The sequence below is a fragment of the Castor canadensis genome, chromosome 17, assembly GCF_047511655.1.
Source record: "Castor canadensis chromosome 17, mCasCan1.hap1v2, whole genome shotgun sequence".
Classification (NCBI taxonomy): domain Eukaryota; kingdom Metazoa; phylum Chordata; class Mammalia; order Rodentia; family Castoridae; genus Castor; species Castor canadensis.
In genome coordinates this window covers 16,845,584-16,869,176 of record NC_133402.1, presented here as the reverse complement: position 1 = coordinate 16,869,176, position 23,593 = coordinate 16,845,584, and the positions used below count along the sequence as shown (strand labels likewise).

Genomic DNA, 23,593 nt, shown 5'->3' with positions numbered 1-23,593 from the left:
ACACGGACAGGTCAGGCGAGACTGTCATGAATGGGGGTGGGCTGTCGATGTTGAGAAGATGGCCGGGGTCCTCGTCACTGAAGCCTTGAGTTGAGGTTGTTGCAATGTTAAGCAGGTCAAGGGATGGCACGGGAACAGGTGGCCCAGACAGGAAGGACATGCTCAGCATGTACAGCTTACCTGCTTTGTCACTTTTCCCCAGAGGCCTTTGGTGACATGCAGCACGTAACAGGTGCCAGGCACCAGATGAAGAACTTTAAATTAATCGAATTAGCTCTCTGGAGGGAAGACGTAGGAGAGTGCGGGAGGGGCCGACTCAGATGCCCATTCCACAGATGCTGAAACAGCGCCACCCAGGGCTGGCCTCAGCGTGCTGAGTTGAGTAGAGCCATCGGCCACGCACATGCACTTCAACTTGGAAATAAACAAGGCTCATGAGTTCAGGTCCCAGTGGAAGAAAAGGAATAGGACTTTACAAAAATCATTATATTTGTCCTGTGGACCCATGCTGCATAGTGAGGGGAACCACTGGCCCATTTTGCCCACGGGAATAAGCGATCAGAGAGGTTGAGTTGCCTTCTTTAGCCACCCAGAAAATGAGCCCAAGCTTCTTTTTTTATTTTTCACCCCCATATTTTTACTTCTTCAGTGGAATCAGAGCAGGCCTGGTACCTACAACTGTACCTGGTCCAAGGACTGGCACCCCTTGAGACTCCCCTTCTGTTCAGACTTTGCCTGGATCCTCCTCCCAAATAAGGGGAATTATGGGGGAGGGTGGGAAGACCGTCCTCTACCCTTTAGATGCTTCTGAAGAGGCCAGACCAGAGCCCAGGGGGCGCTGCAGTTCCTACTACCCTTGGACAGAGTCCTCCTTCCCAGCCTGACAACACAGGCGCACCTGCTGGTGCTGTGGGCTGCTTGTGTCACCAGCAGATGGCGTCAAAGGGGAGTTTTGGAATGGGAGGCTGGGACGGCTTTGCCTGCAGGGACTCTAGGACCCAAGGCCAGCTGGGCTTCCCCCAGGAACCTGGCAGCGAGTTGTGCAAGTGCAGTAGCCATCCCCTAGTGCAGAGGGCCTGAGTTGGCCAGCTTCCCCACCCCGCCCAGTGGCATTATGTCCCCTACCTGGGGTCTAGGAAAGCTGAGTACCTAAGGGACAGAGGACTTGCTAGGGTTTGGGGGCCAATTTCCTATCAGTGTGACTTTGGTACTGTCTTCTCGCTGTCTCCAATAGCCATCTCAAGATCTCAGGGTACCTTCCCTCCACCATCAGGTCCCCATTGTGACCCAGGCTGAGACATCAGGAACAGGTCTAAAAGCCCAGAAGTGTCACTTTATTGGTCTATTGTCAGTGCAGGACAGAGCTAAGGCATGTCTTGGTTGCTTGCAGGAGCCTGAGAGGCAGGAGGGGCTTGGAAAAGCAAGCCCTGCCCAGGGCTGAGCCCCTTAGGCGCCTTTTTGGCTGGAGGCTGAGTCTCAGACTCCAGCCCGAGCAGTCCAAGGGCTGTGCTGAAGAGGTTGATGGGAGAGTTGCCATTGGTGATCAGGGTTGACTTCAGGCCGAGGGACTGGAGCAGTTTAACCTGCAGGGAATGAGGAAGAAGAAGGGATCGATCACCAGTCACTTCTCTCATCTCCTTGGCTGCGTCTCTAGTGAGCCAAGTTGCACCGTAATCCTCCTTAAACCCACTGATCTGAAGAGCTGCTATCCCCCTCATCACATCACCCTGCTTGACCTCCTTCAAAGCACTGGTCACAGATTGACATCCCATCTGTTTACCACGCACCCCAGCAGCACCAGCTCCTTGCAGAGTCTAGTACAGTGCCTGGTGTTGACACAACACAATACTATGCTTAAGTGACACATGACACAGGACAGTTCACTCCCTCTACCCCCAACATCTTCCTAGACGCTGTGTTTATCTTTTGCTTCCTTGGTTCCAAGGCTGGTTCCCTTCCCACCTCTTCCCCTTTGCCCCCCAAGTCTCACCTGCATCTCTGGTCCAGCCACGGCCAGGTCCCTGATGGTGCTGGGGCCCAGGGCCTCGGTCATCTGCTTAAACTTCTTTGCCTCCACCTCAGCCAGCTGCTGGGCCTTGCTTACTTCCAGCTCCAGCTGGGCCCGGGCATAGACCAGTTCCAGCTCTCGTACTTTCTGTACCCGCTGGAGCTCAGCCTCCTGGAAGGGAAGAAAGCCAACTGGCTTCAGATCATGTGGCCTTGGGGAACTGACCAGCAAGTCACCTGAGCCAGCAAGCCCAAGGGAACTGAGGCCAACAGATGGGGTTGTAAGCATTCGATCAGCAGCATGCAGCATGTGAATCCAATCCCAGCTGTGACACCATTTTGCTAGTGACCCACGGGAGTCCTTATCAGTGTAAAATGGAGGAGACACCTACCTTGATGAGATTTTAAGCAAGAAATGAGGTCGTACATAAACCACATGCAAGAGCCCGCACAAAGGGGGTCAATACTGAGCACTCTTCTATAGAACGGTGTGACGGTAATGCTTGCCTTCCAGGAACATGGTATACTAAATGCATTGTGACAGGGCAACAACTGTAAGCCACAGAGTACTAGAATAGGACTTTGGGCTTGGGACTTGGTATGTGACCTGGTTTCAGGGCCTGTAATGAATGGGCCTCTTCCGGGCCCCAAAGCCACACCCTTCTACTGGACATCTTCCCAACTTACCGTCTCAATGGCCAAGGCCTGCGCCTTCAGCTTGGCCTGCAGCACGGAGCCTTCCCCCTCAATCCGCGCTGCCTCTGCGCGGGACTCCGCTTCTGCCTTGGCATTCCCGGTGCTCTCCACCGCCATGCTGGATGAGGAAGCAGAGTGGGGTAAGGCCCAGGGAAAAACAAAGTCCTGCCGAATGCCTCACTGGGACTTTGATTTATACCATCCAATGCCTCTCCCCGGCCCTCACAGACACACACACCACTACCTCTACCAGCATCTTGCCCAAGACCCTTGGTTTTGCCTTGCCAGGCTCTTTTGCAGTACTGGGATTTGAACTCAGGGACTACACCTTGAACCACTCCACCAGCCCTTTTTTGTGATGGGTATTTTTGAGATAGGATCTTGCAAACTACTTGTCCAAGCTGGCTTTGAACTGCGATCCTCCAGATCTCTGCCTCCTGAGTAGCTAGGATTACAGGCGCCCGGCCCTCTTTTCCTCCTCCAGCTCTCAACCCACCTCATAGCCTCGAGCTCCAAGAGTTCCTTTCGAGCTTTTTCAGCTTCTGACTGGTCCAAGATCTTCTGCCTCTCAAGCCGCCCCCGGGCTTCCTGCTCTAGTCTCTGAGCCTCGTGTCTGGACAAGAGAGAGTAGGGACAAGTAAGATGCTGGCATGGGGCCAGAGCTGGGACTGGAGCACCAAGGTCATACAGAACCTCAACATGCAACTCCACTCAGAATGGCGCCATAACCAATCCTAGTGTTGTGCTAGACCTGGGGAAAGCAGGGGCGCTCGAGGGCCCTGCTTTTACCCATTGTACCCTTTAGTGAGAAAAAACAAGCAAAGGTGATTCCACGTAGTCACAAGCACCTGGGAGGCAGTAAAATGGGTGACAGGCAAAGAGTTGTGGGTGACATCTGATTCACACTTTAAGTAGGTCATGCTACCCAGCAGGTAGAGATCCTCAGAGACAAGGATGGCGTCAGGCAGACCGTTAGTGGACACCATGTTACTCTGGTCCTGGCAGTGGCTGAGATGGGTCCCCAGGCATCACTCACTTGGCCGCTGCCTCCTGGGAGTTGGTGGTGATCTCGATGGCCAGTTGGACGCTGCGCTGCAAGGCATCCCGGGTCCTCTGGTCCACCGGCTCCACCGACTGCACGTCCACGCTGCTGACCACCAGCCCATTTTGGGGAAAGACGGCCTGGTCCCGGGGCTTAGGCAGGCCCATGCCACCTGAGCCCTTGGCTTCCAAGGTCTCAAAGCCAAAGACAGCTGTGCGAATGATGCGAGCTGAGTTCTTATGGAAGTCATCAAAGGAGACAGAGGCCACAGCGCCTCGCACCCGGGACGCGATGGCCTTGCAGGCATCACCCACAAAGTCAGGCACTGAGAAGAGCTTGGCAGTCTCTTGAGGGTCCTTCCGGTCACTCACCTCAAAGTGCCTGTGAGTAGAGAAGTGCAGAGTGGGGAAGCCATTTTCCCCAGGAAATGATGCTTTCCTGGAAAAGGACTTCAATGTCTATCTCTGTGGCTGGGTAGTGGTCCCACAATAGACAATGCTGTGTCCAGTGAGGGCCTACAAAATGTAACACCTGTTCCCACTTAATCCTCTCTGCCACCCTAGGAGATGGGGATGAGCCTTCTTCCCATTTTGCAGATGAGGAAAGAGAAGTCCAGAGAGGTTAAATGACTGGCCCAAGGTCATGCAGTATGTTGCAAGTCAGAACTCTAAATCTAAGCAATCAGGCCCTAAGGTCTGTGCTCTTAACTGTCACACCACAGTGCCCTGGATGTGCCACCACCCTGTCTACCCTCATCATGGCCAAGAGGTGAGGCTCAGGAGTTGATCAGCATTATTTTTGTACATGACATCTCTCCATCTCTCCCTCACCTAATTCTAATAGCTGTCATTGGCACTTTAGCCATACCTGGGGTAACTTCTAATTTTTTTCGTTGGTGTTAGGATTTGAACCCAGGGCCTCATACTGGCTAGGCAGGTGCTCTAACCCTTGAGCTGTGCCTCCTGCCCTGTTCTTCTTTCTCTTTTATGAGATGGGGTCTATTGCTATATAGCCCAGTCTGGCCTTGAACTCTTCTTGATCCTCCTGCTTCCTTCTTCCAAGTGCTGGGACTACAGGCATGTATCACAATACCCATTCCACTTTCTAATTCTCATTGCAGTCTTTCAACAGCCCTGTGGAATAGGTAATGTTGTCATCCCCATTTTACAAATAGGGAAACTGAGGAACGCAGCACATCCCTTGTATAGGTCCACAACTAGCAAGCAGCAGGGCTGAGACTCAGACCCAAGTAGTCAGCTCCAGTACATGTGATCTGGCCACATGTTCACACTACTCACTCCCACTGGTCCTGAGTCATCAATCTTTTAATACCCTTGCATGGAAGCAGTTGGCTGACACATGCTGGGGGTTTAGCTGCAGTAGTGACCTGCTACTGGGTCCCTGCAATGCTGGTTCTAGGAGGTAAGGCCACATCTTCCCTGGATTTGTTAAGTTCCTGGCTTCCCTCTGGACCAGAGCACCAAGTCATGTGTCAGCCCTGGCTAGGAGGCATCTCTCTTCCTTGGGGCTCCTGGGGGCTGCTCCCCTCGCCCAGCTCCCCAGCCCTCACCAGTTGTAGGCAAGCTGCAGCTGCAGTCTGGCATGATCTGCTGTTTCAATAGTGATGAGGTCTGTAAAGAAGTCAGGCCCCAGCAGCAGGCAGAGTGCGCGACGGGCGTGGGGACGCTTGGGTCGCCCAGCGGAGAGGGACAACACTGTGAACTGCTCCTCAGGATCCAGAGACACCAACTCAGGCCCAAAGACCACACTGAAGAGAGACGTGAGGTCAGACACAAGGGGGGGGGGGGCGGAGGAGGAGGTCAGGCCCACAGAGAGCCTCACCCGTGCCCTGGGGGCTGCAGGCAGCTCACCGAGCTCTCTTGGCCCTGTAGTCATACACCTGCACGGCCGCATTGTGCGGGACACGGTAGCTGACCACACGGGTCTTGTTCCGAGGAACTGAGGACTGAATGGTCTTAGCTGAGTTCTTCTGGCCCCTGTCTGCCAGAGGGTCGTAGCCCTTGTTCAGCAGCTCCTCCACCCCAGGTGGCAGCTCCTTCTCCCACAGGACCTCGTCCTGAGTCAGCATGTAAGTGCTCCCAATAACAGCACGCACCTGGGGGACATACACGGTGTCATCGGTAGGTGGGAGGGAGAAAGACACCCCTAGCGTCTTGGGTAGAACTGGCCTGAGGGGTGGCACAGCATTGCAGTTAAATGTGGCCTCTGCAGTGAGCCCAGGCTCAATCTCAGCTTGCAATCTGTGACCTCTACTGTCTGTGAGCCCCCGCACCCCCTGTACTTCAGTCCCGTCTGTAAAATGGATAGGACAGTGGGAACCTCATGGGGTTGAGGAATGAGTGACATTTCATTTGTCTAGTTCAAAGAGAAGCACTTGGCAGTGAACATTTGATACCATTATTTCTAGAATCTTCCTCACTAGCACAGCTTGGAGGGCATCACAGGGACAGATGTGATTCCAGGGAATGCCTAATGTACATAACACCCCCTCAGATTCTAAACAGCACTTCTAGGTTGTATTTTTTTCAGTACTGAGGATTGAGCCCAGCGCGCATGCTAGGCAAGTGCTCTACCAAGCTGCAACCTCAGCCCTTGGACTTGTATTTTGGTTTTGAGACAGGGTCTCACTATAGCCAAGGCTGTCCTCGACCTTGAGGTCTTCCTGACTCCACCTCTGTAATAGTTGGAATTATAGGCAAGCCCCATTACACCCGGTTTCTAGGTTCTTAGAGAAAGGAGGTTAGAGCTGTGGTCCTTGGTCAAACCAAGGTGAAGTGGCAAAAAGAAGAGTCCACTGGGACATGGCAAGGGGGAAGAGGTTCTTATTGTCCCCAGGGCACATTACAGAGGCCTTTATGATGCAACAATATCTGCAACACCCAGCTCATCTTGGAGTTTCTAATATGAGACACTGGATATTTAAGACAGATGACAAATGCTCACAGAGCGCCCTCCCACCTACCAGCCAGTCTGGCAGCTGCTGCTGTGATGCTGTTGAAGTCCCCTCCCCCCCCACCATGTGCTCTCCCCATCATCAGCACCTGTTGCCCAGAGGAAGCCACCACTGTGGTCACACAGCAGGGACAGCCGCCCATCCCTCAGCTGTTACCTTTCCAGTCTTGACATCCTGCACGTAGATACCCTCGTTCTCATCCAGAGGGATGGCCTGACGCTCCTCTACCACCTCCACCTTGGCTGATGGCACGTACTCCAGGGGTCCGCGGATGAGCCAGCGGTCCCCAGCCTGGCGGGAGACCTTCTCCTCCTCCTCCCCTTCCTCCAGGGGCTGCAGGGCCCTCAGAAGCAGTCCCTGCTGCTCTGACAGCACATACACATTTTGGATGCCACGCTCCAGCCTCTCCCCTGGCTGGAGGAAAAAGGACTTCTCTCCCTAGTGGGGAGAAAGGGGGCTTAGGAATAGGTACCACCAGGGCTGCAGGTGCCTCTGATGGTGCCTCCCCAGCCTTGAACCATCGCAGGCTTGTGTGCGATGTGCTCACTATAGCACAGTGAGGCTCTGTACAAATGCCTGCAGAAGCTCATCTCCTCAACAAGTCCTGAAAGATTCTACAAACTGTCAAAACCTGGATCCTCAGGCTTAACAGTCAAGAATTAACCTAGTCTGGGCATGGTGACGTATACCTGTAATCCTAGCACTTGGGAAGTAGAAGATTACCAGTACAAGGTCAGCCTAGGCTTCACAGTGAGAGCATGTTGAAAGAAGGAGGGAAGCAAGAAATTGGGAGTGAGTGAGTGAGGAAAAATAAACATCGATAATGCTTATGTTGATGGATATGTTAATCCCCTGGTTTGATCATCACACATTACATACCCACGTATACAAATATCACACTGGCTGGGCACTGGTGACTCACGCCTGTAATCCCAGCTACTCAGGAGGCAGAAATCAGGAGGATCGAAGTTTGAAGTCAGCCAGGGCAAATAGTTTGCAAGACCCTATCTTGAAAATATCTTCACACGTGCTAGGCGAGTGCTTCACTACTTAAGTCACAACCCTAGCCACTTTTGTTCTTGTTTGCTTTTCAGATAGGGTCTCATGCTTTTACCTGGGTTGGCCTTGTGCCACTATCCTCCCAATCTCCACCTCCAAAGTAACTGGGATTATAGGCATATGCTACTATACCCAGTTTATGATGGGGACTTTCATGTCCAGCTTCTTTTACTTACCATGACATTTTCAATTTTATCTGTGTAAGCACTTCAGTTCTTTCTCTTTCTCTTGCTCTCTTTCTTTTTTTTCAGTGGTACTGGGTTTGAGCTAAGTGCCTTGCACTTGCTAGGCAGGCATTCTACCACTTCAGCCAGAGTCCCAGCCCTTTCTTGCTTTAGTTATTTTTCGGATAGGGTTTCACATTTTTGTCTGGGGCTAGCCTCAGACTGAGATTCTCCTGTCTATAGCCTCCTGTGTAGGTGGGATCCACAGGTGTGCACCACCACACCCAGTTTTATTGGTCTTAGTGATTGAGATGGAGTCTTGCTAACATTTTGCCTTTGCTGGCGTCAAATTGTGATCCTCCTGATATCTACCTCCTGGGTAACTTGTATTACAGGAGTGAGCTACTTTGTCCAGCTCTTCTGTTCTCTTTATAGAGAATGACATTCCATTATATGGATATACCACAATTTTTAATGCATTCATCAGTTGATGTACATTTGGGTTGTTTTGACATTTTTTCTTTTCTTCTCTATTATCAGTTGGTTTGAACTCAGGGCTTGCTAGACAAGTGCTCTACCTACCACAAAAGCCATGCCACAGTCCTGTTTTAACTTTTTTTTTTTTTTTCAGATACTGGAGTTTGAACTCAGGGCCTACACCTTGAGCCACTCCACCAACCCTTTTCCTGTGGGTTTTTTTTGAGAGAGGGTCTCGCGAACTGTTTGCCCGGCTGGCTTTGAACCATGATCCTCCTGATCTCTGCCTCCTGAATAGCTAGGATTACAGGCGTGAGCCACCAGTGCCCAGATCTGCCTCCTGTTTTTGAAAATAAAACAGGAGTAGGCCCCTGTTTCCATATTGTCTAGGCTGTGTTCATGCTATAATAGCAAGTTGAATGTCTTCTTTTTGGAACCACAGGCTCACAAAGCTTAAACTACTCCACCAGCCTTTGCCCTTTGCAGGCAGCATTGTACGCCCCCAGTATTCCCACCTATCGTTCAGAGAGCGGGTGGAGGAAGGGTAAACTGTGAGGTCCTGAACACAGAGGTGCAAATGTGGAGGGAATTCCAGGGTCTTTGAGCACGGGAGGTCAGGATGCCTTCTCAGAAGATGCAGCAGGTGCTAAGGCCTGAGGGGAACACTGGAGGCTGCCAGGGAACCAAACAGGACACTGTTCTGGGCATATGGACCCAAGTATGAAGTGGCACTGAGGGTGTGTCTAGAATGTGTACCTGGCACAGAAGGAGCAAAGGGAGAGAGGGTCCCCTGCCCCTTGAGGGCACCAATCCTGCTTGCAGGGCAGGTTCCGAGGCGGTGGGCAACTCACCTTGATAACACGCTTTTGTCCAAGCTGGTTCTTGCCATTGGGCCCGACTGGGTCGAGGACCACACAGTAGTGTTGGGGGCCCAGAGTGGTGATGGGCACCACCCCCAGTACTTCCTCGTGGACATCTGGCACGTGGGCTGCTGCGTCCTGCACTGTCACCAGCCATTCCTCCCCAGTGCGGCGGGTCACTCCCCGCAAGTCCTGGAAGTTCTGCCGAGCCCGGAGGTGCAGGGCTGTCTGCAGGAGAGGACAGTGGGTATTGGGGGAGCCTCCCTCCATCTTCCTCCCATCCTTCCTCAGAGATCTGTCTATAAAATGCTCCCAGATCTGAATGACAATTTCTGTGAACCATGAAGAGCTTTTCAACTCTTTAAGGTGTCCCAGATTCTCCTTAGGGGATCTGACCTTGAAATTTTCTCTAGTGGCGCTAGAAATACTGCTTCTCCTTTCCTCTCATGTGCTCTGCAACTATTCTTTGTTGCTCTGAGCAGTTCCCAGCCCAGGGTCCACTAACCCATATTCCAGAGCACAAACCTTTTCTGTAAGGATCACAGCATCCACCAAATCTAGAACCTCCTCAAAGACTGCTGGGAGATACGCGCCCACAGAGCGGACCAGCCATTCTTCTCCTGGGCCAAGGGTGACAGGGAAAGGTCACAAATCAGCCAGCCTTCCCCCATCTGCTCCTTCCCACATCCCAGACAACAGGGAACCAGTTGAACTTTGTAGGTGAGGAGATGCCACTGTCACCAGGCTCAAGGGCCTGACAAGGTCCTTGCACTCATTCTTTTCTATGAGGCCAAAGGAAAACAAACTCCTACCCCAGGTCTAAAAAGCCCTTCTAGAGGCTGGATGTGGTGGTACACGCCTATAATCCTGGCTCTTGGGAGGAGGCAAAAGCAGGGGGGCCCTGAGTTCAAGGTTTGAGGAAGCCTGAGCTACTAATAAGACCCTGACTCTGAATGAATGAATGAATAAATATTCTATGGGATGCTGAACTCACTGCTATGCCAACACCTGTGTCCCTTCTTTAAGTACCAGAGACTAACCTTAGGCCTCTAGTAGTGTGGATGCCATTTTGTTCATTGAAACAGCAGGAGTGCCTGGGAGCAAGCTGTAGCCTTGCCCTGCCTAGCCACTCACCTGGGCAGTAACCTGTCCTCCATGCCATATGGAAAATGGAGGACTGTGCTGTAATCATTTGAGCCACGCCTGGCACAGAGGATTCACTGTGTTTGTTCATTGCATTTAAACATCTGTTTTGTTGATTTAGAACCAGGTAAGATAATACCACTGCCCATAGCTCACATGAAGGGTGGGAGGCGAAGCCACATCAGTGCCTCTGGGATCATGGTTGGGCAGAGCCCCACCTGGGGGTCGATGGGGAAGAAGCAGTGTGCAGCCTTCAGTAGCTCTCAAGAGAAACAGGGAGGTAGGTGGGGTAGTGAACACCTGTAATCCAAGCACTTGGGAGGGTAAGAGAGGAGGATTGAGAGTTTGAGGCCAGCCTGGGCTACAGAGCAAGACCCTGCCTCAAACAGAGATACAGAGAGAGAGACAGAAACAGGGACACCTGTGAAGATCCTTCCCCCCAGTCAAGTAGCTTTCCCTACTTCCCCCTATAGGCAGGCTCCTCCTGCTTACCCACCAGCAGTGCCCCTTGGTGGCCCCACCTGTCACCCTTTCCTTGCCGTCCCGGTCCCAACACTCTTTGCGAGCCCTTAGGCGAAGGGCCTGGTTCTGCCTGATGATCGTGGCCTGAATGATCTCTACGACCTCCACCTCCTTCCGGGGGATGTATGTGCCTGGAAAGGGAGGATGAAGCCGAGGCTGAGGGTCGGATGTCAGAGCCACAGTGGGAGAGCAGAAGCCCTGAGCTGGACCGAGCCTGCCAGGGAGATAACTCACCTGGTCCCTCAAACAGCCACTCGTCTCCTGCCAACACCTTGTCTCCGTTCTTATCCTCAAAGTCCAGCAAAGCCTTGAGGTGCAGGGCAGTGTTGGGCAGAACCACCTGCAGCGGGGTGATGTCCTAGGAAGAGAAGAAAGGGCCATGTGGTGTTTGGTGCTGTGACCTCAGGGGTCACAGGGGTCACACCTGCCACTCTGGAGGTCAGAGCCCCCATGTCAACCGCCTCAATCTGTGAGTGTGTGGTGCTGGGGATGGAACCAGGGCCTTGTGTATGCACTGAGCCACAGCCCAGCCCCGTGCCATCAGTTATGGTGGAATGTGCAAGATTGGACCAGTTTCAGGCCGTCCTGAGGAACCAAGGGCAGGAAGACACCATTGCTGAGGAGCCAAGAACACCCTGAACACCCTGTCCTTTGTGGAAAGTGCTTAGGGATTGTTTAGAACCCCAATACTGAAAAAGAAAGAAAGTAAGTTGTACAGCTGATATTCTACTAAGAGACTGGGTGGAAAGCTTAGCAGAAGATATGGAAGAAATACCTAGGAAATTGAACAAATGACTGTTTCATGGCTTGGTGTGCACTGATGCTCTCTAGGAAGTATAAGAAGGTAGGAGTGTATAAACTGGTATAACAGGCAAGTTTTAAGCATATGACTTTGTTACGGAGTTTGCCTCATGGTCATAAGATAGCCATTATACTCCAGTCATCACATCTCTCTCTGTCATGAAAGGGGACCTGGCAAAAGTAGACAGACATTTTAAAAGTTTGTAGAAATATCTCTACAAACATGACCTCAGTTGAACTTTGGCAATGTTCAAAGAGCGGCAGGAAAGAAAAAGGCTCAGAGAGGTTGGGGACATGATCAGGGTCACACAGCTGGCGAGGAATGGCATAAGACTCAAACTCTGTGCTCCTTATGCCACCTAGGCTGGCCCTGGGCTGCACAAGGTGAGGCGAGGCAAGGCGAGGCAGGCCAAGAGGAATAGCCACCGGCCACACACTGAGCTGGAGAGAGGCAGAGCTGGAGGCTCGCTTTCTGGGCTCCCCTTCTGTGTGCATGGCACTCTTGACTCAGCCCCTAGGGGTGAAGCTGCAGTTCCAACAGGGTGAGGAGATGAGGCACTTACCATTCTCTCCAATGCTGCCAAAATGCAGCTGAGGGAGAAGCTGGGGAAGCTAGGAGGCCCTTTGAGCAGGGGTGAACAGAGAGCTGGCTTTGCTACACAGGTGTGGAAGAAGGAAAAGGTGGCGTTCTGGGAAGATCAGGTCTGGTGCGTGCTCACCTTCTGCATTCACCAGACTATCACCCTCTGTGTGTTCCAACACAAAGCTCAGGTGTAAGCTTGTCTCAGTCCAGTTTGTCCCTGCACCATTGCAGGCTCCCAGCTTGGGAAATTGAGTGCCAAGTAATGTCACCAATTAAGGAAGGGAGAAGAGCAGAGTTGGGGGATAGGAAAGAGTTAGGTTTGCATGTCTGTAGGAGATGGCTGTGGGACATCCAGGAGAAGATGTCTTGTGGTTAGGGAACCTAACAGCTGAGTATAGAGCTAGATGTCTTCAGTGTAAAGCAGGGAGGGCCACAAGAAGGTGAGGACACATGAGACATTCAGGACAGAACTTGAAGGCGGAGGTGATAGGGAAACAGGGAAGGACATCTAAGAAGATGGAAAAAGATATCTAGAGAATAAAATGTAAAGGCATGTTTGTTTGTTTGTTTTTGATACACGGTCTCTCTAGGTAGCCCAGGCTGGCCTCAAACTCGTGATCTTCCTGCCTCTCAAGTGCTGGGACTACAAGTGTGTGCCACCATGCCCACTAAAGAGATACTTTAATAAGAGTAGATCAACAATCGATGTGCCTGAGAAGGACTGTGAGGGTGGAATGGCAACCTACTGGACCTGACAGACAGGATGTCTGCGGGCTTTGCCAAAGCCAAGTTCAGTAGAGGTGGAGGCAGAAGTTTATGAAGGAATAGGGTAGAGAATGTCAAGTACAAGTTGTCACACAGTGGGCAGGAGAGCTGAGCAGGTGCACGCCTGTACTCCTGGCACTCAGGAGGGCTGCGCAGGAAGATCTCCAGTTCAAGGACAACTTCCGATACATAGGGATACCCTGCCTCAAAAAAAAAAGGGAATACGAGATAAAAATAGGAAGAGAGATGAGAAGGAATATTTAGAAGCAGAGAGAAACACAGATGAGAAAACTGGCTGCAGAGGTGTGGCTCAAGGGATAGAGCACCTGCTTTGCAAGCACAAAGCCCCGAATTCAAAACCCCAGTCCCACCAAAAAAATTTAATAATAATAAGATTAGCCAGGTGCCAGTGGCCCACACCTGTAATCCTAGCTACTCAGGAGGCAGAGATCAGGAGGACTGAGGTTCGAAGGCAACCTGGGCAAATAGTTCGTAAGACCCTCTCTCAAAAAACCCTTCACCTAAAAGGGCTGGTGGAGTGGCTCAAGGTGAAGGCCTTGAGTTCAAACTCCAGTAGTGGGGGCAGGGGGGAAAGAGAGAAAACTGGCAGCAAAGGAAGAGAGCTGATGAACCATGGGTCTGAATGAACCAAGGAAACTGTTAGTTATTTATAACACCAGTGTGGTGGGAGACCTGCCACTGTCAGATTGTTTTAGCAAGAAACCCCTCTGGCTGTGAGAGGGAAGGGTAGGTGAGAGATGACCCTGATCATAAAATTAGGGTTTTGCTGCAGGGGGAGAGCACAAGCAAGTGTTTATGGGAAGTGTTGAAATGAGAAAGTCAAACAGGGTAGGAAAAACAGATCAGGGGTGGGAGGGAAGGCTGGGTGGGAAGTCTGGAGGGCAGGACAGGAGAGGAGGGGTGAGAGAGGAAGGGTGGGAGGGAAGAGGCTGCAATTTAGGTTGGGAGGAGTGGTCAGGTGAGAGCATAACCAAGTCCATAGTGGACGTGGCACTAAAGAAGACCATTAGTGATTAAGGTCAAAATTTGGGATCAAGAAAGCCAAGTTAAGTGCTGGCAGAGTGGCTCAAGGGGTAAGAGCACCTGCCTAACAAGTGTGAGGCCCTGAGTTCAAACCCCAGCGTCATTAAAAAACCGAAAAACAAAAAGCCAAAATTAAGCTGGGTGTGATGATGCTTATCTATAATCCCAGCTCCTCGAGAGGCAGAGGAAGGAAGGTGGAGACCAGCCAAGGCAAAGTTAGTGAGACTCTATTTTTAAAAAATTAATAAAAACAAAAGGCCTTGGTAGAGGCCACTTTTGTTCAAGTGGTAGACAGAGCGCTTGCTTAGCAAGTTTGAGGTTCTGGGTTCAATCCCTGATACTGGTGGGAGGGGCATTAAAACCAGGCACGATGGTACACATTCATCCCAGCTACTCAGGAAGATGAAGCAGGAGGAACGCATAAGCCCAGGATTTCAAGGTCAGCCTGAGGCACAGCCACTGCTTCACTCAAAAAAAAAAAAAAAAAAGGAGAAGAAGGAGAAGGTGGCCAAGTGTTCACAGGATCATTACTGAGAGAGGTTGAGCCAGGTGTCACCCTCAGATGGTAGATACCTGAAGGAGGAAGTATTTTTTGTTGTCGCTGTTGTTTTGAGACAGGGTCTCACTTATGTAGCCCAGGCTGGCCCTAAATTCTCCACCCTTGTGTTTGAACCTCCCAAGTGCCAGAATTTACAGGCTTGTGCCACCACGCCCAGCTGAGCAAGGATGATAACGAGGAAAGGACCTTCTGTGTGGCATCGCTGGTGTAGGACATGTGAGGTTTGAGAGAATGAGCTGCATACTAGAGAAGTGAGGTTTAAAAAGCCAGGGATGGGGAAGATTTGCTTCTCAGCCCTGGAGAGCTTCTAAATATTGGTACCCAACTACTTTCACCTCTTTTGCTCCCCACCCAGAGCAGGATTCGGCTGGTCTGAAGGAAGATTGGATATGAATTTTTTAGGAAAAACAACAACAAAAAACCCCAGAAACTCATTTTGGCAGTTTCAGACTGGAAGAAAAGTAGTAAGAATAGTGAAAGGAATTCCTATGTTCTCTTCACTCAGAATTCTGAAAGTTTAATGTTTTAATCATTCTTCAGCATTTTCTCTATCTACACACACTTCTCTCCAACTGTTTGCATCCGAGTGGACACAAATATCTGTAGGAGTAACGGGAGCCATGCCACCAGGCATACGGCAGCAAGCAGCACAGGTTAGCTCACTGGTAGTATTGGCCTAGCATGGGCAAGGCCCTGAGTTTCATGCCTAACATTTTAGAAGGAGGAGGAAGAGGAGGAGGAGGAGGAGGAGGAAGAAGAGGAAGGTGGAAGAAAAAGGAGGAGAAGGAAGAAGAGGAAGAGGGAGAAGGAGGAGGAGGAAAGAAGGAAGAGGAAGAGGAAAGAGGAGGGAGGAGTAGGAGAAGGAAGATAAAGAAGGAGGAGGAGGAAGAGAAGAAGTCACCCTAGTCAGGGAAGGAACCCTGGGTTAAAAAGCATAAAGTGACAAGCAGATAAACTTAGAATCATCAAGGGAATGAAAGTAGGATGCCCCCTTGCTCAGGCTCATGGGCAACATAGACAATGGCTTGGCTGGAAGTCCAGGTCTGTGATGGCTTCCCACGGGACAGTCACAGGCACCTGGACCAGTCTTGGCCATTGCTGCTTTATCACTGCCTGAAGTGTTTGGCACTGTGAATAAGGGTTTGACCTTGGCACAACTCAGGTTATGAAGCCTGATTGGCTGCTGCTGGTACACTCTGGACCCTGGTGGGAAGACGGCTGACAGTCCTTAGAGAACAGACAAATTTCTTTGAGCATGTGTGGAGGAAGGGGATGGTAGGGATGGTGAGTGGAGGGGCAGTGAGTCAATTCTGCTCCTGGTGAGACCCAGCAAATGTCCCTCCCCAGCCCTTCCCATGGCCCATTCGTCTTCCCCTCAGAAGGTGGCACAGAGCATGTGGTATGGGAGGTCAGGCAGGTACCTTTTCCAGCACCTCTCCTGGGTACAGGGGGAAGGGGTCCTGGGCCAGCCGGATCTCTTGGTCAGCGTGGCGAAGCCGTACTTGCCCTGTGATGTCAAAGAGCACTGTGCCCTGGGCGTCCCGGCACACTGGGTTGACTACTGTGCAGTAGTGACGTGGGGGGACAGTCACCATGCGCATGGGGGCGAACAGCACCCTGTTGGAGGGTGAGAAGGACTGTGAGGACCAAGATCTCCCTCCAAAGGAGGCGGCAGGAGAAACCTCCCTGCCACCCAAGTGAGGGCCATTTCCACTTGAAAGCAGAGAGGAGGTAAACAGGCCCCCCTTGTCTCCTGGGGAGCACACGAACCTCTCATTGTCCTGCCGGATGTAGGTCTTTGGCCCGACCTCCACACGGGACACGTTGCTGTTCTGATCTAACACGTGGATGTAGTGGTAGGGGGGGATGCGAATGATAGACTCTTCGGTTGCCATGGTGACTCCCAAGTCCCTTGCGAACCTGACAGCAGCAAGGAGAAAAACTAACAGGTGGGGAAGGGGCATAACAGGAGGCCTGGGATATAGTCTGAAGATGGCCCTTCCTTCTCCAGCTTCAATTTTCCCTCTTCCCTATCCCCATGCCTACCTCTCCCTTCCTTCTTCCCACCTGGGACAGTCTGCCAAGTTAACCAAGGAAGCCCTAGGTCACAGGCCTTTCCTTTCCGTCACTCCCTTCCCACACTTCTAGTGCTGTGCACAGGGCGGTGGGTCAGTCTCTGAAGGCAGATTTGGCCTAGTCCAGCACTTGGTGGGGAGCTGTGGCTCCTCCGAAGGCCCGCAGTCTTTATTTCAAGGACCCTGAGGATCAGGCTGTATTCGGTGTTAGGCCCGTGGCCAAAGAATAGTTGCATGGTCTTCGTCTGCCTCCTTCCCCCGCTCCTTGCACACTGAACAGTCTTGGCAGGTGTGGTCTATCATGGAAGGGATCCCAGGTTGAAGTGAAGCGTCCCCAGAATGAGTCAGATTCGTAACATAGCAAATCTTTCTAGTCCTTTCTTTCCCAGCTCTCTCTGGTCTGTTGTTGTGGGCAGAGGTGAGGGTGGGGAGGGGAGGAAGGGAAAGGGCGGAAATGGTTTTTGTATCCACCCACCCCCAATCCGACCTGCCTTGGAATCCTGGGTGGTTTTGTCCGGACTTGGCCTGTTCAGGATTGTCACATACCCTAGTAAATGACCATCCTGATATCCGGCACCTTTTGGACTTTGGACATGTCTCTTGAGTCAGACAAAGGCAATCAGGTTTGCTAGACAACTCAGAGCCTTGTCTTCAGAGATTATGGCCAGACTGTCTCTCTCTCTCTCTCTCTCTTTTTTTAAAATGTGGGGTGGGACTCAGGTCCTCATCATACTAGGTAAGTACTTTACCACTGAGTTACATCCCCACTCTCAGCCATCATACTTTTGTTTTTTTAGTTTTTTTGATACAGGGTCTTGTGGATGCAGCCCAACCTGGCCTCGAACTCTCGATCCTCCTGCCTTAGCCTCCTGAGTACTGGAATTATAAGTGCACACTACCCCATCACCTGGCTAAAGCTGTTTCTTCTTTTTTTTTCCCTACTGGGGATCAAACCCAGGGCCTTGTGCACAGTAGATGAATGTTCTACCACTGAGTTACATCCCCAGCTAAATTTTTCTGGAATGTAGCTTGGTGGTAGAGCATATGCTTAGCATGTATGGGACCCTGGGTTCAGTCCCCAGCAACGATTGTGTTTTTTTGAGACAGAGTCGCCTTATGTAGTCCAGGCTGGCGTTGAACTCACTGATTTTCCTGCTTCAGTTCCCAAGTGCTGGAATTATAAGCATGTACTACCATGCCCTGCTAAGTTTTTTTTTTGTGTGTGTGTAGTACTACAGTTTGAACTCAGGGCTTTATGCTTGCTAGGCAGGCACGTTACCATTTGAGTCTCTCCACTAGCCCAATTTATTTTTTAATTTCATTTTAAATAGTCAAATGTGGCTGACTGATACCATATTAGATAGTTTAGCTTTACCTAGTTGTGACTCAGATAGGAATAATGAGTCACTCAGGGCCACACAGAGTTAGTGGTCATAACTAGAACACTGAGTGGCTCAAGTGGTAGAGTGCCTGCCTAACAAGTATGAGGCTCTGAGTTCAAGTCACAATATGGCAAAACAAACAAAAAATCCCAACTCTGAGGGATGTCTGGTTCCTTCTCTCTCAAAAGGCAGCATGGCACACCAGTTAGAGAACTGGATTCAATCTCCCATTTGTAGTTTCATACCTTGCTTCCTCCCTTTCCCTTTGAAACAGATTACAATTTTGATGTTTTCCTGGATGCCACAGAGGGATGCAATTCTGTTCCTCATTCTTGTATCTGGCCACTTTCCTGTCACTAACTTTTGCTTGAAGTTAGTTTTCCTAACTTGTGGTAGGGGAGCTTTCCCAATTTCAGCTTCCCTTTCTGATTTCTTGTTCTCTCTAGTCTATCTTGAACCTCTTTGACCTAATTGTTCATCCTGCTCAGCTTGGCTGTACAGGGTCCTTTTTTGTTGTGGTGCTGGGGTTTGAACTCAAGGTCTCAGGTTTGCTAGGCAGGCGTGCTACCAGTTGGGCCACTCCACCAGCACAGCTTGGCTGCACAGGGTCTGGGAAGGCATCACTTCCAGGACTCCATTGGAATGAGTGCCTAGACAGTAGGTCAAAACTTTATTTGATGAGTTCTTAGATCCTGTGCCTGTGTCCTTGGCTACAAAATGGGGATGGATAACAGTATCTGCCTTAACAAGGCTGTGAGGACAAGTTTATATAAAAGCTCTCAGAGCAGAGCCTGGCTTGTCACAAGCACTGTGTGTTTTACCGTGGAGGAGGGATAGTGTCTGAGGTTCCACTTTCCTACTTGACCAGCACATGGACCTCTCCCAAGCCTGGCATCCTGACTTAGCTGTCACTGTTCACTGGCCAGGAAGGTGGCAACCATCTTCTGTCACCTCCAGCTGCAGGACTAGAGGCACAGCCAAGTGGGGGCTTCCTATAGCCAAGGGAAACTTTTCCCAGTGGCTCCTCTGCCAGGTTCTCTGTGGGGTAGAAACCTGGCCAGGAAAGCAGATGGGGCAAGAGGAAGAGCTCCGGCTGCAGGCGGAGGTACAGACAAGTCTCCGAGGTCCCTTGGGGGAAGATGTGAACTCTAGAACGCCCTGCAAGGCTGGAAGCAGGCTCTGGGAGCAGCCCCCATTGGCTTCTTGTTGGATGAGGCCCTACTCCCCCACTGCCGAGGCCTCTCCACCATCTGCCACCCCAGCTGGGCCCAGTCAGGGGGCTGAGCACCTCGCCCAGCTCAGTGAGTCAGCAAGAGTCATCTTCATGGCTGGTCTGCCTGGGCTCTTGCCTTGTTCTGAGGCCAAGCCCTGCTTTAGGGCCAGGACCCTGCCTCACCTCCCTGACCACACCCCACCATGCTCTAAAGCTGGGCCTTCCTCTGAGACTGCTTGCCAATTTCAATCAGAGCAGATCCTGCCTTTACACCCTTTCACCATGTTTGTGACAAGTCTCAGATTTTTGTGTCTTACCAAATGATGTGTACGGTTAGAACTTTTTACTTCTTGTATGTCGGGGCCCTCAAAAGATAGTGGCAAAGGATTGTGTTGACCTTCAGAAGGTTCTGCCCAGCCCTCAGGACTGGCCTGTCTCCCAAATCCATTCACCACCTAGCTCTCTTTCTGTCCCTGCCTCTGAGACCTGGCCTCTGGGTGGCTTCAGAGTACATGCCCAGGAAAAATGTACAAGGCCCTGGGCTCCATTCCCAGTACTGCAAAAAAAACAAAACAGAGAGATTCCTGGTCCCAATCTCTCTCTCTCTTCATCTCTCTCTTCTCTCTCTCTGAGACAGTCTCACTGCGTTGCCCAGACTAGTCTTAACTTCATATGTAGTCCAAGCTGATTTCAACTAATGACTCTCCTGCCTTAGCCTCTCTAGTGTTGTAAAAAAAAAAAAAAAAAAAAAGAGGACCAGTGGGCCACTACTAACCACTGAGCCTTCCTCTGCTGACTGCAACATGGGAATAAAGTGTGTTCTGAAGTTGCAGAAGGGAAGACATGGCTAATGCACACAGTAAGAGCTCAGTGAAGGCAGCTAGGAGGAAGAACTAAGATGAGCTCAACTCAAGACTGTTCTTCAGAGCCAGGGGTTTTCATTTATTTTCCTATGTCCTCCCTGTCCCAGCTCTAAGCAGCCCCCTTGTCTCCACTCCTGGGCTCTTGGTCGAAGCAGGCCTGAAGTTGGAGGTGAGGGTGGTGACCCAATCCTGCCACCAGATCAACACCAACCTTAGGTTTAGGAAAAGGTGCATGAAGTTTATTATAAATAGGGACTGTTTTCCATGCAGTTCTCTGAAACTGATTTTAAGTTAAACATTCTAGTCTGCTTAGAAAATGAGTCACGTGACTTAGGCATTACAGAGGGCTTGTTTCACCTGCAGCTTCCTGGTTTATCAAAACTACACCTAGCCCCAGTTTGAAGTCAGCCAGCCCCAGGCAAATAGTTTGCGAGACTATCTGTGGCTCAAGCAGTATGAGTTCCTGCTAAGAAAGTCTGAGGCCCTGAGTTCAAACCCCATACCTACATTCTGCTTTGGGCGATTATTTTCAGTGATTAATCACTTTTTTTTTGTTTTTCAGCAGCAAAGTTTTAGAAACTTTCCTTCTTAAGAAAATCTTAAACCTGAGTTGCAGCCCAATGGGGTCACTTTGTGAGGGTAAGCAGCCTGGTGGTCTCACCGGGGCACAGTAGTCTTGTCAGCCCAGGATTCTGCTCCTTCTTCTGCTTCCCAGATGCCACTACTGAGTGTCAGTTATCGAAGGCAAGGATTGTGTAGACCCAAAGTGACCAGGCTTCAGAACCCCTGATCTAGATCAAAGTTTCTTAAAGTCTCCCAATCCCAGAACCTAACAAGAGATTTTTAAATTTTATTTATTTATTTTTGGTGGCACTGAACTCAGGGCCTCATGCTTCCTCGGCAGGTGCTCTTACTGCTTGATCCACTCCACCAGCCCTATTTTATTTTTATTTTTTTTGTTCACTTTTTTCCTTTTCTTTTCTTTTTTTTTTTTTTAGTTCTCTTTCTCCTATTTTATTTCTTTAAAGAGAAGGGGTCTCAATAATCCCTATAATCTCAGCACTCAGGACTGGGAGGCAGAACTGAGAGTTCAAGGCCAACTTGGGCTACATAGTGAGACCCTTACTCAAAAAAAAAAAAAAAAAAAAAAGAAGGGATCTCACTATGCTGCCTAGGCTGGTCTTGAACTACTAGGCTCAAATGATCTTCCTGCAGGTCTCCCAAGTAGCTGAGATCCAGGCTCTGGCTACCTCGCCTGGCTTTGACTGGGATGCTTAAATCCTGCTCACGCAGCTTCCCAGGCCTCATTCAGGCCCTGCTGGGTTAAGGTTTCCAGAGACGCTAGAACTTGTATTTGAGGCGAGGGTCCTCACATAATAGCTCCCACTTACTTACAATTTAATCTGTGCCAAGTGATATGTTGTCTCCTTACTCGGCACATTTTATCCTCCTGAGAACCCAGAAGGTAATGAACTTGCTCAAGGGCCAGAACTCCACTCTGGCAGGCTATTGTGACCAGAAGCATCAATGAGACTGAACAAAGACTTACAGCTCTGGGTAGGGCTGGGTGCTGCTCAGGAAACAGTACCAGTGGTAGTTCAAAGGTTAGTGTTTTATACAGCTCTGGCCAGTGTGCACCCTCTGCTCCTCCAGTACCTGGGAGGGCAGCCAACAGGGAGGCCTAAGTACCCAGTCACATGGGAGCCCACAGGCCATCTCAGGGCCATCTACTCAAGGAGAGTTGTCCTGGCCAAAGGACCCACCCTAGGGCAGGTCAAGTGCCCTATGTGCCAAAGGCAGAAACAGGCAGGAGTTTCCAGGGAGAGCCACCTGGCATCCATGTTGACAGCCAGTCTTCTCCCCACATTCCAGGGGTCCACCCAGGCAGGGAGCAGAGCATGTAGGGATCATCACCTCACTATCAGCCCCACTACAGCTCAAGATCCCTAAACCTCAGGCTGGTGGATCCAACTGAGCTTCCTACTGTTCACTTCCTCCTCTCCAAAAGAAAAGAGCCTTGCTCACTTCTCTGCACTTTCTAGAAACCAGGCCTTCCTTCAGCTCACTCTGCTAGTAACTTCTCACGTGATCTGCGAAGGCCCACACTTGGCCCAGCCCTGTACAGTGTAGCACGGAAGTCTGACAACTGGCAGAGTTGAAGGGTCTCAATGGGCACAATTCACATTCTAGGCGCTCATGGTGGAAAGGCCAGAGCCCAGGTCCCTAGGTGGTGAGGACAAGTGAGGATAGCCAAGGACCAGTCAAACTCCAAGACGCAATCTGAATGGATCCCATAAGATCCACAACACCACCCCCTCCCCGCCCCCCCGCCGTCTTTCTTTTCTTGTGGGGCTGTGGGCTGAACCCAGGGTCTTGGACATTCTAGGCAAGCATTTTGCCACTGAACTACACCCCAAGACACACCCAATTTTTTCTTTTATAGTACTGGGGACTAAACACAGACTGCTCTACCTCTTGAGCTACACACACCTTCATACCAACCCCCCCCTTTATTTTTTGTGGTACTGGGGCTTGAACTCCGGGCCTACACCATGACCCACTCCACCAGCCCTTTTCTGTGAAGGGTTTTTTCGAGATAGGGTCTCATGAACGATTTGCCTGAGCTGGGTTTGAACCTCGATCCTCCTGATCTCTGTCTCCTGAGTAGCAACTTACTGGCCTGAGCCACCGACGCCTGGCTTTTTTTCTCTTTTTTTGGAAGAGATGGGGTCTCCCTATGTCGCATAGGTTGGCCCAGAGCTCCTGGGCACAAGGGATCCTCTTGCCTTAGCCTCCACAGTAGCTGGAACCACGCCTGACAAAGTCTTCCACTTGACCTCTAGGGGGCCCTGAAGTCGAGAAAGACCCGAGATCTGGAAGGCAGGGACGCTAGCTTCAAAATCCAGAAAATCGCAGCAAGGAAAGTGAAACCTCTCAAAACAAAGCCTCCACCCTCCTTTCTTCCTGATAAAGGTCTCACTGCCCCAGCAGAAGCAAGGCCCTAGAAAGCAAGACAGGGCTAGAGAGCCCTGGGGGGCACAGAGCCACACTGTCTTGGGGTCTGGGGTCAGCACAACATACTCACATCCAGCAGCGGGACAGCTAGGCACTCCTGAGGTCAGGAAACTTCCCTCACCAGCCTTGGGTATCACTTCCCAGCAGGACTGGGCAGGGCAAGGCAGGGCGGGGAAAGAAGGGGGCGGGGCTTGAGTATTTAAAGGGCCTCTTCAGCTGGTGCTCATTTTCTCCTCTGGGCTCCTTTGGCTGCTGCTGAAGGCACAGCTCATTCAACACTCAAGAATTTCTGACCAAAAGTCAGTTGGCAATGTTGGAATGAGACTAGGAAGGGTCAAAGGGTCCAAGA

At 50.9% G+C, this 23,593-nt stretch overlaps 1 protein-coding gene across 1 annotated transcript; it reads right to left on the bottom strand.

The window, feature by feature from the left end:
• Window positions 1-1,313: 1,313 nt before the first annotated feature.
• Mvp (major vault protein) lies at window positions 1,314-23,457 on the bottom strand. The gene is made up of 15 exons (XM_074060125.1): window positions 23,315-23,457; window positions 16,467-16,616; window positions 16,118-16,313; window positions 11,179-11,302; window positions 10,944-11,075; window positions 9,805-9,899; window positions 9,271-9,507; window positions 6,876-7,157; window positions 5,617-5,861; window positions 5,316-5,513; window positions 3,740-4,126; window positions 3,200-3,316; window positions 2,695-2,821; window positions 1,991-2,179; window positions 1,314-1,583 (listed from the first exon to the last, which is right to left on the bottom strand). Coding segments are annotated over exons 1-15 (2,700 nt in total). The 5' UTR covers window positions 23,317-23,457; the 3' UTR covers window positions 1,314-1,364.
• Between the last annotated feature and the right edge of the window lie 136 nt (window positions 23,458-23,593).